This window comes from Narcine bancroftii, chromosome 5 (assembly GCF_036971445.1).
Source record: "Narcine bancroftii isolate sNarBan1 chromosome 5, sNarBan1.hap1, whole genome shotgun sequence".
NCBI lineage: Eukaryota > Metazoa > Chordata > Chondrichthyes > Torpediniformes > Narcinidae > Narcine > Narcine bancroftii.
Window position 1 is genome coordinate 40,800,167 of NC_091473.1, and position 16,777 is coordinate 40,816,943.

The window sequence follows — 16,777 nt, forward strand, 5'->3', positions numbered from 1 at the left end:
AATTGAACTGCCAAAATTGTAAGAAGAGGAACAAAACAAACTGATAAAACCATTTGAAATAGAGGAAGTACAGGATATATTAAAAAAGGTGCCGAACAATAAAACACCAGGAGAGGATGGATTCCCAATAGAATTCTATAAAACAATTAAAAAGTTATTAATTTCTCCTCTCGTGGAAGTAATGAACCAGATAGAAGAAACACAAAACTTGCCAGATTCATGTAAGACAGCAATAATTACAGTAATACCAAATACAGGGAAGGATCCATTAACACCAGCATCATATAGACCAATATCTCTACTTAACTCAGATTATAATAGCGAAATTATTAGCAAACAGATTGGCCGATTGCGTACCAAAAATAGTAAAACAAGATCAAACTGGATTTCTTAAGAAAATACGAACAGTGGATAATGTCTGTAAACTTATTAATCTAATTCATGCAATTCAAGGAAATAAGAAGCCAACAGTGGCTGTTGCTTTAGATGCAGAAAAAAGCCTTTGACAGAGTAGAGTGGAACTACTTATTTAAAATATTACAGAAGTTCAATCTACAAGAAAAATATATTAATTGGATTAAAGCATTGTAAAATGGACTATTGGAAAAGGTAGCAGTAAATGGATATATATTGAACCAATTTAAATTAAGTAGGTCAACTAGACAGGTATGTCCATTATCCCCCTCATTGTTTGCCTTAGCAATAGAAACTTTGGCAGAACTGATAAGAATAGAAAATAAAATAAAAGGGATAAAAATAAAGGAGAAGGAGTATAAAATCATCTTATTTGCAGATGACATCATAGTATACCTAACAGAACCAGAGATATCAATAAAAGAATTACACAAGAAATTGAAGGAATTTGGAGAAATATTGGGGTACAAGATCAATGCAAATAACAGTGAAGTGATGCCAATGAGTAATGCGGATTATACAGAATTTAAAAAAGAATCACCATTTAAATGGCACGCACAAGCAATCCGAAACCAAGGGATCAGGTTAGATAATAACTTAAGTCACTTGTACAAACTAAATTATCAGCCACTAATAAAGAAATTGCAGGAAGACTTAGAACATTGGAAAGAATTACTGCTAATGTTGATAGGGAGGGTAAACTGCATTAAAATGAATGTGTTCCCAAGGATACAATACTTATTTCAAACATTACCAATTCCCTTAACAGAGAAATTCTTAAAGGAACTAAAGAGAATAATAAGGAAATTCTTGTGGGACGGGAGGAAACCGAGGGTAGCATTGGATCAATTAACAGAGAGGTATAATAAAGGTGGTTTGCAGTTACCAAACTTTAGAAATTATTATAGAGCTGCACAATTAAGGTATTTATCAGATTTTTACCAGGCAAGGGAAAAACCAGACTAGACTAAGATAGAACTAGATAAAATAGGGGAGAAGGTACCGGAACATATACTTTATAAGTGGGATGAAAAATTGGTGCAATATAAAAGTTCACCAGTATTGCATCATTTACTTAATATATAGAAGATCCACTTAGAAAGGAAAAAAACGAAATACCAAATACCAAAATTATTATTGACACAAAATCCACTAATCCCTTTTACAATAGATAACCTTTCTTTTAGAGAATGGAAGAGAAAAGGAATCAAAAGAATAGAAAATTGTTTTTTTGGGAAATAATTTATTAATATTTGAACAGTTGAAGTACAAATATGGAATAACTCATGGAACAATGTTTGCATATCATCAACTGAAATCTTATTTAAAGGATAAATTGGGAAACAGATTGAGATTACCAGAAGGAAGCAGATTTGAATATGTGATTACAGACACAATGATAATTAAAAGATTTATAATGAACATGTATATTAAGCTGCAAGATAAGGAAAATTATGAAATAAACTATAAACCTAAAAGTGGGAAAAGGATTTAAACATAAAGATAAAAAATGAAGCATGGGAAAAGTTATGTTCTGGAACTATGAAGAATACAGTAAACACGAGGTTACGCATGATCCAGTATAATTGGTTACACAGGGTACATATCACTCCTCAAAAATTAAAAGAATGGGATCCAACATTATCAGATAGATGTTTTTGTTGTAAGAAGGAAATAGGAACAACAATACATGCAATTTGGGCATGTACGAAAGTGAGTACGTTTTGGGAAGAACTAAATCAGATATTAAATAAAATCACAAAAAATAACATAGCAAAAAATCTAGAGATCTTTCTTTTAAGTAACATAAGAAGTAAAGAATTAGGTCTCAAATTGGATAAAGCGCAATAAAGATTCATTATGATAGCCTTAGCTGTAGCAAAAAAATGTATAATATCAACTTGGAAAATGGAAGAGAGCCTGAGAGTATAGCAATGGTACATGAAAAAAAAACATAAAATTAAAAAAATAAAGTCACATTGTTTGAACAAATTTGAGAACCATACATGGAACATAACAGAGAGAGCTTGCCTCGGACCTCCATCATCTAAATTGATAAGAAGATAAAATGACTTGATTCAGTGTGTAACAAATAGATTATGCATTTTTCATGTTTATTTTCCTTTGTGTGGATATTGTTTTAGAGTTTTATTGTATTGTATATGTTGAATATTTATGGGTTTTGGAGGGGGGTGGAAAGAGGGGAGGGAGGGAGAGGGGGAAAAAAGGGAGAAAATGCCACTGTGTATATTTAATGCTTGTACATATTTTGGTTGATATGGTTCACTTTGTGAAAAATTAAAAATTAAAAAAATCATTGCTCTTGAGTGGAAACAAACCTTTCCCTATCACAAGAGACTGATTCCGAAGCATAGGGGAGGAATAGAAAAGGCTTGCATTATGTGAATGCTGTGATTAGATCTCATTTTATAATGTCAATGATGCTTGCCTAGAAAATATTATCTTCACTAGGATGCATGAAGCAAACCAACTGAAGCCAAATGGAATGCGATGCAACATACATTCCTTTGCGTTCAGGCTATTCTTGCAATTTTTAAAATATATTTTCCAGAGTACTTTTTTTCATTTCTAATCCGAAAAGTGGAGAAAACTTCCATCTGTGAGCCAATGACATACAAATGACAAATGTTCTGTTTCCAGGCCAAAACAGAACATAGAATCCTACAGCACAGAACAGGCCTTTCAGCCCTCAATATATTCCAACCAAAAAAAAAACTACCTCAAAATCCTCTACTTTTCTTTCACCTATGTGCCTGTCTAATAGTCTCTTAAAACACCCCCCCCCCCACCTCCCCCAATGTTTCAGCCTCCATCACCACTCCTGGCAAGGCATTCCAGGCACTCACAACACTCTGTGTAAAAAAAAAATTACCCTGATGTCTCTCCTAAACTTTCTCCCTTCATTTTTTTTACAGGTGTCCGTCAAGCAAGTGACGAGTGGCTCCTACTTCCTTACACATAGGACATGTATCCTTTAAATGCTCTTCTAATTTCTACCTCCTGTATCGTATTTCCTTTTTTCTCCCTTTCTTTCATAGCTAAAAGGATTGTGTATAAAAGGATTGGGACAGCAGGCCAGTGTGTCTGCCACATACTTGAGCACAATTGCCCTTGAGTTGAAAATAATTGTTGCTAGACTTACATCAAAGGTCTCTTAAATGGAACAATGTACGAAGGTATATGTCAGGATCTGACGCCCACTTTAACTCTTGACCTAGAAAAGTGAAAGCTGTGGCAAAGTGACAAATAGACTTCCACAGGAGGGGGAGATGTTTGTGCTGGAGACAATATAGAGAAGATTCATCAGGATGTGACGATGGTTTGGAGGGCTTCAGTCATGGGAAGAGGTTGGATAGGCTGGGCTTGATTTCCCTAAAGCAGAGTAGATTGAAGGGTATATAAAAGTATATAAAATTATGGGAGCCATCGATAGGGAAGAAAGTCAAAACCTTTTACCCATGCTTGGGGTAACAGAATATCAGAATCAAGAGGATGTAAGTTTTATGTGAATGTTAAATAGTGGCAGAGAAGGATATGCTCCTTATGCAGGCAAATGTGATTATTGTAGATGAGCGAAAGTAGGCATGGTTGTAGTGGGCAGAAGGGTTCCTCTCTATGTTGTACGATTCTCTCTATCACCACTTTCTAAACCATCATACAACAAAGGATAAAATAATGAGGGGGCTCACTTTTGAGAGATAATACTTTGATAATTCATTTAAATAATGAGCATGGAATATTCTGAAAACTCTGACTGCATAAATAACCTGAACTATTTTCAGTACAGCACAATGCCAAAAATCAGAGGATATCTTTGTTTTAGTATTAATGTTTAAAATAATAGAAATGGAATTCTAAATGTCCCAAAGTGTCCCAGTGTGAACAGACTGTACACTTTGAGCAGTTTGCATAACTGATGTTGAGCCAGAAATAAGCATGTCCGGTCATGGAGCTACATAGCACTATAACAGTATGGCAATTGGCTTCATTCTTTTTAACATTTATTGTTGCAGGCAAGGCCAGCATTTTATTGCTCATCCCTAAGTGCCCCTCAGAAGGCAGCCATGAGCTGACTTCTTCAGCTGCTGCATTATTGCAGCCTTTCTTTTGAAAGTACTCCCACAGTGGTGTTAGCATTCATACCCAGCGACAAAAGTGTGAATGGTATATTTCTGTATCGGCATGGTGTAGAAAACCGGAAGAGTTGAGATTTTCATTGTCCTTTGAGGTGATTGAGGCTGTGGCTTAGAAGGCACTATTTGAATACCCTGAGGTTAGTACCTTCATAGGGCACACTGCATCCACCAGACACCCCAGTGAAGTCATAGGGAGATACAGCCCAGAGTCTGCATTAACCATCAATAATAAATTTTCATTAATCCTACATTAACACCATTTTCTTCTTCCCCTCATGTTGTCATTAGCTCAAGTTCAATTTGTTTCTTAGCATCTGACTGTACATATTCAACCAGACAAAACAGCATTTCTCCAGACCACACCTGCACAATATACAGCGCTTAATAATCACAAATATACATAAAGAAACAATTTAAAATAAAATTATATAAATATTTTGGAACAATTTACTTGGTTACAGGATACTGTTCATCAATCTCACAGCCTGTAGGAAGAAGCTATTTCCCAGCCTGGCAGTTCTGATTTTGATGCTCCAGATCATCCCACTTACACACACAGTGGCCAACTAACCTGGACTCCTTTGAGAAGGGGGAGGAAACTGAAAAATCTTAGAAGAAATCCATGCAGACACAAAGAGAACATGCAAACTCCCCAAAGACAGCACCTGTCAGAGGACAGAATTGAACCCGGATCTCTGGCACTAAGCAACAGTAATCCTACCGGCTGAACCACTGTGAAGGGTATATCTGTCAAGTGTGATGGATCAGCTGTATTTTCCTTAACAGTTTATGATGATTTTAGATTTCTGTTTGGACATTTGGTACAGATCCAACATCAAAACATCACAGGGGTCTTTTAATTGGCCTTAAATTCCCAATCCCAACCCAAAACATTGACTGCCCTTTTCTCTCTATGGATGCTGCCTGACCCAGAGTTCTTCCACATTCTCAGTTTGCACAAGAACACGATGTTTCTTCTTGTATTCATATGTGTGAGTTCTTAAGACAACACATGGATGAAGGAAAAGGATATTTACTTTAAAGGTGATGTAAACAGCACCATCAGGCAGGCCATGAGGCTGCAAGCCTCCATTACAGATAACATACTGAGTGTCAGCCCCCTGCTGGCAGCCAAGTCTAATCAAACAGTAAGGCATTGCTAGTTGCTTTGCAACCATGATCACTATCATTACATCTCCCTTTCTTAAAACAAAAGTAGCTTACTTTGAACTAACATGTTTTCTTTGTATAACTCTGCAATTTTAACTTTAACACCAGGAACTTGCATTTTAATTATTATCAACATTCTTAACATTTTTAAAACTTGTTTTGAGTGTTCAAATTTGCAGACACCAAAACTTGAAGAGTGAATAAGAAAACACTACTTCATTCTATAACAGTAGTCTTGAAATTTGCTCATTGAGTCTCTTAGGATGATTCACATGTCTTGATGACCTCCTGATTGGTTGTCCTTGAATCGGAGTTGTTGCCTCAGATGATGTCTTCTCAGATGTGCATGCAGGTTGTTCAATAGTATCTGTATTTCCATCTACTGTGGCTGGTACCATGTGAAGGACTCAACAATTTCTTCACAGAACACCTCCTTCATCTGTCTGAATGGTGAATGATCTTGGTTAGACTTCACTAAGGACAGTTCCATTCTGAGTCCATAAGTTTGTTTTGTCTTTTAACCTCACTTGGTCACCAGTAGGTTTTTTGTTCCTCTATCAAAGTAATACTTTTGCTTTTCTTTCTGTTGTTCTTTGAACTTTCTCCCCCTCTTTTGTTTTTAGGAGGTTCTCCTGAATGGGTATATTTGATCTTAGCCTATGTCCCAAAAGGAGTTGTGCTGGTGACATACCATGCTCGAGCGGCGTTGTGTGGTATACTAGCCCACTCTGGTAGAAGTCTGTTCCGCTGTCTTTTGCCTTGTTCATCAGTCTTTTTACTGTCTATACCGATTTTTCCACTAGTCAATTAGACTGTGGAAAATGAGGACTTGACATAGTGTGTAAAAAGTCCCACTCTTTGTCAAACTGTCAGAACTTTAAATGGCAAAACTGGGGTCCATTGTCTGTGAAGACCTTGCTTGCCACACCAGGTCTAGAGAATATAGCTTTCATACCTGTTATTACAGCATCTGCAGTGTAGGTGTTCAGTCTACATACCTCTGGATTCAAGGAGTAATAGTTTGTGACCACCAGATAGTCCTTCCCTCGACATTTGAATAGGTCAGTGCCTGCCTTCTGGTAAGGTCTGTGTGGTGCTGGGTGTGGCTTTAGTGGTTCTACAGGATTGCTTGCTTGATACTCCTGCCATATTGTACAGTTTGACACTTTATTTGTTATATCATTGTTGATTCTTGGCCAATACATCGCATCTTGTGCTCTTTCCTTAAACCTTTTGATTCCAAGATGTCCTCCATGGATCCATTTTAGCATCTCTTTTCTCAGACTCTTTGGGATAAGGATTTTGTTTCCTTTGAAGATGATGTCTTCAACCACTGATAGTTCCGCCCTGCAGTTCCAGTACTCCGAAACGTCAGGTGAGCAGTCCTGCTTCATGTTGGGCCATCCATCTAAGATGTTTTTTCTCAATTGTCTCAGTGTTTCGTCTTTGTTTGTCTCTGACTCTATGAGTTCCATTTTTGTATCTGATATGGGCAATGCACTTGTGATCATGTCCATGAAGGCATTCATGTCTTCATCCATTTTGGTGTTTGTGGGCTCTCTCGGGTCAACAGCTCTAGATAGCGTGTTTGCTATATACATTAGCTTACCTGGAGTGTACGTCACATTCGATGTATAGCATGACAGCCCAATCATCATTCTTTGTATTCTAAGTTGACATTCATTTAATGGCTTTTGAAACAATGCAATCAAGGGCTTACGGTCAGTCTCTACACTGATTGCTTGTCCTGACACAAACTGATGAAATCTTTCACAGGCATATGTGATGCTGAGCAGCTCCTTTTCAATTTGAGCATATCACGTCTCTGTGTCTATCATTGAGCGTGATGCATGCACAATGGGTTGCCAGTCATCATATTTTTGCAGAAGAACTGCACTGAGCCCAGTATGTGATGCGTCTGATGATATCTTGATGGGTCTCGCTGTGTCGTAAAACCTCAGAACTGGTTCCTCTGTGAGCAGTTTCTTTAGTTCCCTCCATGACTTTTCATGGTCATGATCCCACTCCCATTCAATGTTCTTTTCTGTTAGTCTCTCAATGGAGCCGTCTTTTCTGAGAGGTTGGATATGAATTTACCCATATAGTTGACCATTCCATTAAAACTCTGCATGTCATTTTTGCATTGTAGCCAATGGCGGACACCTTTCTGGGATCTGGTCTGATGTCCTCACTGCCAATAATATCTCCTACAATTGTTAGTTCTGTCACCCCAAGCTGGCATTTCTCTCTATTCAGCTTCAAGTTTGCTTTCCTTGTTGTTTCCAGCACTTTCCTTAGTCTCTCAAGCTCCATTCTCATGGTTCCTCATACTCTGATGTCATCCATTGAGGTATCAACTCCGTTCAGGTGCTCAAAGACCATATGGATAGTTTTGTGATACACTTCAGGAGCTGAGGCAATTCCGAATGGTCACCTTAGGAATCTGTATCTGCCAAATGGACTATTGAATGTGCATTGTCTTGAACTTGCTTCATCCTATTTTAACTGCCAAAATCCTGATGATGCATCTAACTTGCTGAAAAACTTTGTATTTGCAAACTGACATGATTTTTTCATGCGTCAGAAGCTTAAAGTGTCCTTTCTTCATTGCTCTCTTTAGATCTCTTGGATTCATGCAAATTCTAAGCTTTCCATTCTTTTTGTCCACAACAACAAGTAAACTCACACACTCCATTGGCTCATCTATCTTCTGAATCACATTCAGGCTTTCCATCCTGTCCAATTCTGCTTTTAATTGCTTTTGAAGCACAAATGGAACTTTTATCCATGGATGTATTATCGGTGGCACATGTTTATCCACTCTGATCGTGTGTTCTCCTGGAAGGCAGCCTAGTTCCTGAAATAGGCCATTGTACTCCTTCATGAGTTCATCATAGACTGTCTCTCCTTCACTTTCCACAACAAGGACTCTTTTTACCAGGTTCAGTTTCTCACAGGCTGTTAAACCTAGTATGGCCTGTACATCCTTTGGTACCACGATGAATGCTAGCATGTGCTCTTTGTCCTTGTGTTTCTCTTTGACCATGCATTCTCCTTGCACTGGTATATCGGTATATGACTATTCTGTCACCTTCATTTTTGTTCCATACATCTTTGGTCTGGGTCTAATCTTCTTAAAATCAGTTTCTGACATTACATTAATTTGTGCTCCAGTATCCAATTTATCTGAAATATATGTGTTATTCACTTTTAATTTCAATATCTCATCTCTGTTTTCTTTCTTGTTTTCAGTCACAACGTCTACGTAGAATTCCTCTATCTCCCTTTCATCTACTTCATGAACTTTACTTTGTTTCACTTGGTTCCTACAGCAATGGGCATAACGGTTGCTTATGTTTTACCATATGCTGGGCACTTTTTTTGGTAGGTGTTGTGCACTGCATCGACAACATGGCTTTTGATTGTCCCTTTCATTTTTGTTCGCTGGCCACACCTCTCTTTCCACTTTGGAGCACTTTTTGTTAAACTGTTTATGTCTGTTCTTGTTCACTGCATCCACGGTGCAGCTAGTTTCACTGAAAAGCTCTTTTGTCTGCGTTTTTACAGTTTCTGTAGTCCCACAGAGTGCTATGGCTTTACCCAAGTCTAGATTTTGCTCTCTTAGCAGTCGTTCCCTTAGACTATTGTCTGGAATACCACACACGTCTGTCTTTTATCAGCAAGTCAGTCAGTCCACCAAATTCACACATTTTGCTTCTCAATTCAGTCACATACTAATCAATACTTTCTTTCATTTTCTGTACACGTGAAAAATCTGTGCCTCTCAAACATCACATTATGTTTAGGTATGCAGTATACCTCAAACGGTTCCATTATTTTTTCTCAGTTTAATTTTGTCTCCTTCAGCAGCAAGGCTTCATCACCTATGACATGTAAGAAAACTGACACTTCCACTTTATCACTTTTCTTATCAGCTCTGACTGCCACTAAATACAATCCAAAATTCTATATTAATCTGTTCCAATTTTCAGCCACATTACCTGTCAGCTGAAGTTTCACTGGTGGATATAATCCTTGCATTTTTCACTGTGTTAGCTTCTCTTCACTGATCAGTTGCTAACTTTAGATTTTACCTTTTAAAGTATTTCCTTTTAATTTCCTTCATCCCACTTCTGACACCATGTTTCATCTTGTATTCATATATGTGAGTTCTTCAGATATGGATGAAGGAAAAGGTTCTTTACTTTAAAGTTGTTGTAAACAGCACCATGAGGCAGGTCATGAGGCTGCAAGCCTCCATTACAGGTGACATACTGTGTGTCAGCCCCCTGCTGGCAGCCAAGTCTAATCAAACAGTAAAGCATTACTAGTTGCATTGCAACCACGATCTCTATCGTTACACATAGGATCTGCAGTTCTTCTGTTGTCATGCCTGTTACCTGTGAACATTAAATAAGAACAGTAGATACAGGAGCTTCAAAATCAGGACTGCCAGGCTGGGAAAAAGCTTCTTCCTGAAGGCTGAGAGATTGATGAACAGTATCCTTTTTACTGAGTAAATCATCCTGAAATGGGGTTAATGCAGGATTAGTGAAAATGGATTATTGATGGTTAATGCAGACTCTTGGCTGTATGACTTCACTGGTGTTCCCTATGAAGGTACAAATATACATGAAGGTACAAATCCCAGGGTATTCAAATAGTGCCTTCCAAGCATGCTACACCATATGTTCACAATATGTAATGATGCAATTATATTTGGAAAACAGTGTAGGACTCATCTATAATGGCTAAAAGGCAGAACAATAGCAAATTGCCTCTAACAATCCAGACTAAGAAACAAAATTACTAGTTGGATCAACCTGTGCCTTAAGAGAATGAAAAAAAGACTAAGATGCATAACAAGAAATAGTCATGTGTCAAAAGTAAACTTACAATTGTTACTTGCAAACAGCTGGGTCTGCAGCCAGAAAGTTTCCTATTTCGGCCTTTTCTAAATTGTTTATAAATGCAGTTTGGTGTTCTGACTTGACCAGGAAATTCCTAAGCACAAAAAAAGTATATAACATTTCAATATTTAAATGCTTTATTTTAATTTAGAAATACAGCACAGTAACAGGCCCATCTGACCTATGAGCCCGTGGTCTGATGTCCTCACTGCCAATATGAAACCGGAGCGCCTTGGGAAAATCTGCGCAGACACGGGGAGAGCATACAAATTCCTTACAGACAGTGCTAGCTTCGAACCCCAGTCACTGGCACTGTAATAACATTGGGCTATCTACTTCACTAATCATGTCACTCACGTGATATACTTTATTCATATTGAACAGCAATTCATTAAAACAATCACCATATTAAATGCTCTGCAATTTATAACAAGACGAATGACAGAAATTTATAAAATTTAGGTAGTCACATTAACAAAAAATGTTATGCTCATATTCACCCTCTTTCAGAGGGTCTCCGCTGCTCCAGCTGCTGGACTGATTCGATACATGTGACGTCGAGAAATGGCTCTTTTGTTCTGAATCTGGTGAACAAACAATAGAGACCCTGACAAGACCTTGGCGATAATGTTGATGATCTTCAGTCCAGTACTGGTTATGCCATTGATTAAACTGATTCAATTACAATTACAACACCTCCATTTACTGGATACTATTTACTGCAGGCCATACATTTAAAGTGAGCGGGGCAATATTTAAAAAGGGATCAAATGGCCAACCTATTTCCACACTGTAATGGTGCCTGCCTCTGGCAGCTCATTCCACATACCTTCCATGCTCTGTGTGGAAATAAGTTGCCTATTTGATCCCTTTTTAAATATTTCTCCTCTCACTTTAAATGTATAACCTGCAGTACATGGTATTCAGTAAATGGAGGTGTTGTAATTGTACTGGATCAGCTTAATCAATGGCATAACGAGTTCTGGAAGATGTTTGAAAGATGGTTAGATGGGTATTTGGGTAAGAAAACATTTAGAGGGATGAAAGCCAAACACAGATACATGGGACAAGTTCAGATAGATAACTCTGACTCTATGGTTAAAAATTAAACTTAATTTAGACATACAGCACAATTTCATGCCCTTTTGGCCCATGAGCCCATGCCACCCAATTACACCCCTGGTATGTTTTGAATGGTGGGAGGAAGCTGGAGTACTGAAATAAACTCACACAAGCATGAGGAGAACGTACAAACTCCTTACAGACAGTGCAGGATTCGAACCCTTGTGCTGCAACAGCATTGCCCTAATTGTGCCACCCCTCTAAGATTGAGAATTACACTGGTATCTCTTCTTTACCATTGGAGGAAAGCATTTCTTGGGAGACCCTGATGTGAACATACTTGGTACAATTTTGGTCTCCTTACCTTTACATGGTTATACCTGCTATGGAGGGAATGTAGTAAAGGTTCACCAGGCTGGTTCCTGGCATGGTTTAAGATTGAAGGGGGAAAATTATAAGGGGAACATGAGGGGAAATTTCTTTACTCAAAGGGTGGTAGGGATGTGGAATGAGCTTCCAGCAGACGTGGTTGAGGCGGGATCGTTGGTTACATTTAAGGAAAGACTGGATAGTTACATGGAGAGGAGAGGACTGGATGGGTATGGACCGGGTGCTGGTCAGTGGGACTAGGAGGGTGGAGATTTGTTACGGCATGGACTAGTAGGGCCGAACTGGCCTGTTCTGTGCTGTAAGTGGTTATATGATGGGTACAGCATAGGACAGAGTAGACTAGGTTGCTAGTCTCAAGACCACAAAAGAATGAAAATGCCCTCACTGAAATGTATAAAATTCTTAAAGTATTTTACAGGGTAGATAATAGGAAGGATTATTTCTCTATCTATCAAAATGGTGGGTAAGCTATTGAGGTCCCATATTTATTCAATGGTAAAGCTTATTGGGTTCCAGCTTCAATGCAAGAACTCCAACTGCACTCCTCAGGCCTGTCACCTCCAGGGAGTTATGTATTCAGGTGGTCTCCTTACCCAATGGTTGTTATTCCTTCTGTGGAGGAGGCACAGCAAGAACGGGTTCCGAGTTTGGTGAGACTTTCATACAAGCTTGAGCGGGTTAGGTTCTCTAGAGCTTCAAAGAATGAGGGGTGACATTTTGGAAATTTATAAAATTCTAACCTCATTATGGAGTCAGGGTCATTTAAAGGTTTGGGAGAAAATACATTTGAACAGTTGACTGTAATCAGAGAATGGAACTTGGCATATGCTTCCATCATTAAAATACCTACGGGGTATTGAAAAGCCCAGAATAAATGACACTGAATAAAGCACTCAATTTTACATACCTTTCATGTGAATTTTTTTCCACATTTTCCTTTTACTCTACAGAGTTTCCATGGTGTCAAAGGGATCAGTATATGACCCGCATCAGCACAATATTAGGCCTCAACAAACATACAAACTTGAGACAAGCATTTCTAAAGGTCTTATCTGCACAAGTTTTCAGATCTTGGCTGATATATTAGATGATTCACTGTTCAGAAATTATATATTTCACCAAATGGAGGAAAAATTGGAGTCCATTTACATTTAAATTCCTGGCCAAGAAATTCATTCACTGACAAAATTTTACATCTCTTCAATAAATCACTTTTGGAAAGATGAAATTAATCTCTTTCAGATTACTCTGCAAAGAGGGAAATGTTATGGCTCAAGGGATCACATTGGGAAAGAAGAATAAACCTAAAGATGGCTTCAGAATCTCTCCTTACCAGAGCTGTTGTTCCTTCAGGACAGATGGGGCTATGATCACAGCTGTCACAAATTCCCTTAAATAAAAAAAAAGTATGATTTGCATTCTGTTCACTTTGTCATGTGGTTGTATGTGGTATACAAAAGAGCTAATTTTGAAGAAATTTTTCTCTTGATTTGAAATGAAAATAACCCAAATAAAAACATGAAAGGTATTCAATCTATTTAGCAATTTGCAATAATTGATGATGCTGTTTAGAACTATAGATTATATAATTATTTTATGAGTTCACACAGGAAATAGAATGGATAGAGAATGAGAAGGGGAAGAAGAAAGAGAGGGGGAAGTAAAGAGGAGGAAGAGATAGAGGTGAAGAAGAGTAAAGAGAGATAAAGGGATGAAAGAGGGGAAGGGGGAAGGGGTGAGAAAATAGGTAGATGGTAGAGAGACGGGAGAGATGAGGGGAAAACAGAGAGAAGGGAAGAGGGGGAGGGGGAAGACAGGGAGGGGAAGAGGGGGTTGAGGAAGAGGGAAGGAGGAAGAGGGAGAGGGGAAGAGAGGGTGGTGAGGAAGTGCAGGGGGGTGAGAGAGGGAGGGCGAGGGGGGCAGGAGAGGGAGGTGGCGAGAGGGAGGCGGCAAGGGTGGGACGAGAGAGAGGGGGTGAGTGGGGACGAGAGAGGGGGGATGAGAGAGGGGGTGGGGAGAGAGGGGGTGGGGGGAGAGAGGGAGGGGAGTTGGGAGAGAGGGGAGTTGGGAGGGAGGGGGTGTGGGGAGAGAGAGAGGGTGGGAAGAGAGGAGAGCTGAAAGAGGGGGCTGTGATGGGGGCAGATGGGGGGGAACAGACCTAAAGGGTGGAGAGATGGGGCAGAGAGGGACCAGTATAAAGTTATCCACTATGCACCACTGTTGCCTGATTAGTTCGGTTTCCAGAATATCCTGATTTCGGTTCAAATTTCCAGCAACCAGTATTTTGCTTTTATACAATCCCTCTGCTTGAGTCAGGATTCTGTATATAAATTTGCAATGGATTAGGGAATTATTTATGACATTGCAAATGGCATTATTGGAATTTAACGCCTGGAAGTGTGCATCTACGTCTGGAGTAAACCATCTGTCTCAGCATCATGAACGCGATGTTGAGGGCTACAAAATCCTTAAAGGCCAATCTCCAAACTGTTACATCATGGAAGAACTAGATAAGAAACCTGCACCTGCAAGTCCCCACACATTGTAAATACTCAATTTCAACCGTATTATTGGATGCAGGAGGCAGAGTAATAAAGGATTGATTTAGCCAGCTGCTTTCAGTCATGTAGGGAAAACAGAAGCTTCCCGGTGGCATTTCTCCAACATCCTTTGCTTGAAGGCATTCAAGTCTTAAGGGGAAATACAACTAGCATATATTTCGGATGTAAGTAAAATCGGCAGATATGTTGACCCCACCCCCTTCTTTCAATCTCATTTTAAGGGTTTTATTATATATCAGGCATATAAGTTTACCCCCAAAATTTATGATGCCTGAGATGTTGGGCATTTGTCGACAAATAAGTCGACCCCCAAAAATCGTGATGATTGATCTGCTCGGAGTTGGCTGGAGGTGATGGTTATCATGGAAAAGCCGATGAAATCGAGGAAAGTATGAAGTGGGTTTTAAAGTAAAAGTGATAGAAATGGCCAAAAAAAACCCAACAACTGGGCTGCTGCTTGAAAACTTGATCTATGTGAGGAGTTGGTAAGAGATTGGAGGAAGAAAGAAGAGACTTTAAGAAAAATACCAAAGAGTCAATGTTCGATGAGAAGAGGAATCACTCGTTGGCCAGAGTTTAAAAATCATGTTGCAGAATGGGTACATGAACAAAGGCGAGATTGCTACATAGTCACCCGAAATAAAATTACATTTGCACTGCAGTGGGCCAAGTCACACCCAGACCTCAGTAATGATTTTAAGGCTGCAGTAGGGTGGTGCAATCATTTCATGAACAGGAAAAATCTGGCATTATGACAAAAAATAAAAAATTGCAGAGAAACTACCAAAAGATCCTGATCATGAAGTTGTACATTTTCACCCAGTTTATTATATGGAACCGGCAGAAACTCCAGTTTGCATTAGCAACATTGGAAACATGGATGAAACTCCCATGAATTTTTACAGGATAGGCAATAGAACAGTGGAATGGAAAGGCACTAAAACTATGCAAACCAGAAGTAAAGGCCAAGGTGTTATCGTGCATGGCCAACAGGATGAAGTTAAGACCTATGGTAATCTTCAAACGCAAAATAAATTTCCCAGCGGGTATTTTTGTACACTTTCATGAAAAAGGATGATTGGATGAAAATGGTGTGGAACAGGTGGCCAGGTGGTTTACACAAAGAACGGCGTTTGTTAGTCTGGGATGTGTTTCATAGCCACTTAACTGAGAACACTAAAAGTAGATTACCACTACATAATACTTGCATGATGGTTATCCTGGGTGGTTTGGTGTCTCTATTGCAATCTCTCGATTCTACTTGAACAAGCCAGTCAAAAACCATGCGTGTGAGGAATGGAATACATGGATGTCGAGTGCAGAAAAGTCATTTACAGAAGGTGGGGTAATGCATGCTGCATCATTTGATGTGCTGTGTAACTTCATGCTCAAGGCATGGGACAAAGTTAAAGTAGAGATTGTGATAAAATCAGTTAAAAAGTGCGGTATCTCTTGCACAATTGATGGCACGGAAGATGATTTATTGTGGGACACTGATGACGAAGCTGAAACCGCTTCATCAGATACAGACTGGGACCCTGTTTATGTATGGATGTACTTGCTGCCATCTTTGCTTCAGACGACGATAGTGAGAGTGATTTTGAAGGATTTGAAATGTATTTTTGTTTGATAGTTGGGTTTTTTTATTGGTTTTTCAAGGGTCGACGTAAAGGCAAATTGGTTTTCAAGGGTTGACTTATACGCCGAATTGGCGTCCAGTGATTTTTTTCGGTGTCAAAAGTATATCTGGCTATAAGTCAACCCTCCATTTTTGAGAGATTTTTCAGGGTTTCAAGACTTGACTTATATGCCGAAATATACGGTAATATTGCCTTAGTTAATAGGTCACATCTGGACTTGAGTATACAGCAGGTGTGAAAATTACTGCTGATTCTGGAATCTGGAACAAAACATGATCTGCTGATGGAACTCCACAAGTCGAGGAAGCACCACGGGAGAAAAATGTTTCATTTTAGAGCCCTTCATCAAGCCTTGACCAAAGGTTCTGACCTGAATCGTTGACCATTCTTTCCCTCCCACTCACACTGCTCAACCTGCTGAGTTCCTCCAGCCAATCCAAGCATCAAATCCCAAAGTTACGTCAGCTGGGAAG

The 16,777-nt window shown here is 39.1% G+C and overlaps 1 protein-coding gene across 1 annotated transcript in view; it reads right to left on the reverse strand.

Annotated features, from left to right (window-relative positions):
• Positions 1-16,777, reverse strand: part of stab1 (stabilin 1) — a 240,380-nt gene that overhangs the window by 58,858 nt on the left and 164,745 nt on the right. Inside the window, exons 36-37 of the mRNA XM_069937203.1 lie at positions 13,437-13,493; positions 10,638-10,745 (exon numbers count right to left, since the gene is read on the reverse strand). Coding sequence (XP_069793304.1) covers positions 10,638-10,745; positions 13,437-13,493 — 165 coding nt within the window. The remainder of the gene's footprint in view (positions 1-10,637; positions 10,746-13,436; positions 13,494-16,777) is intronic.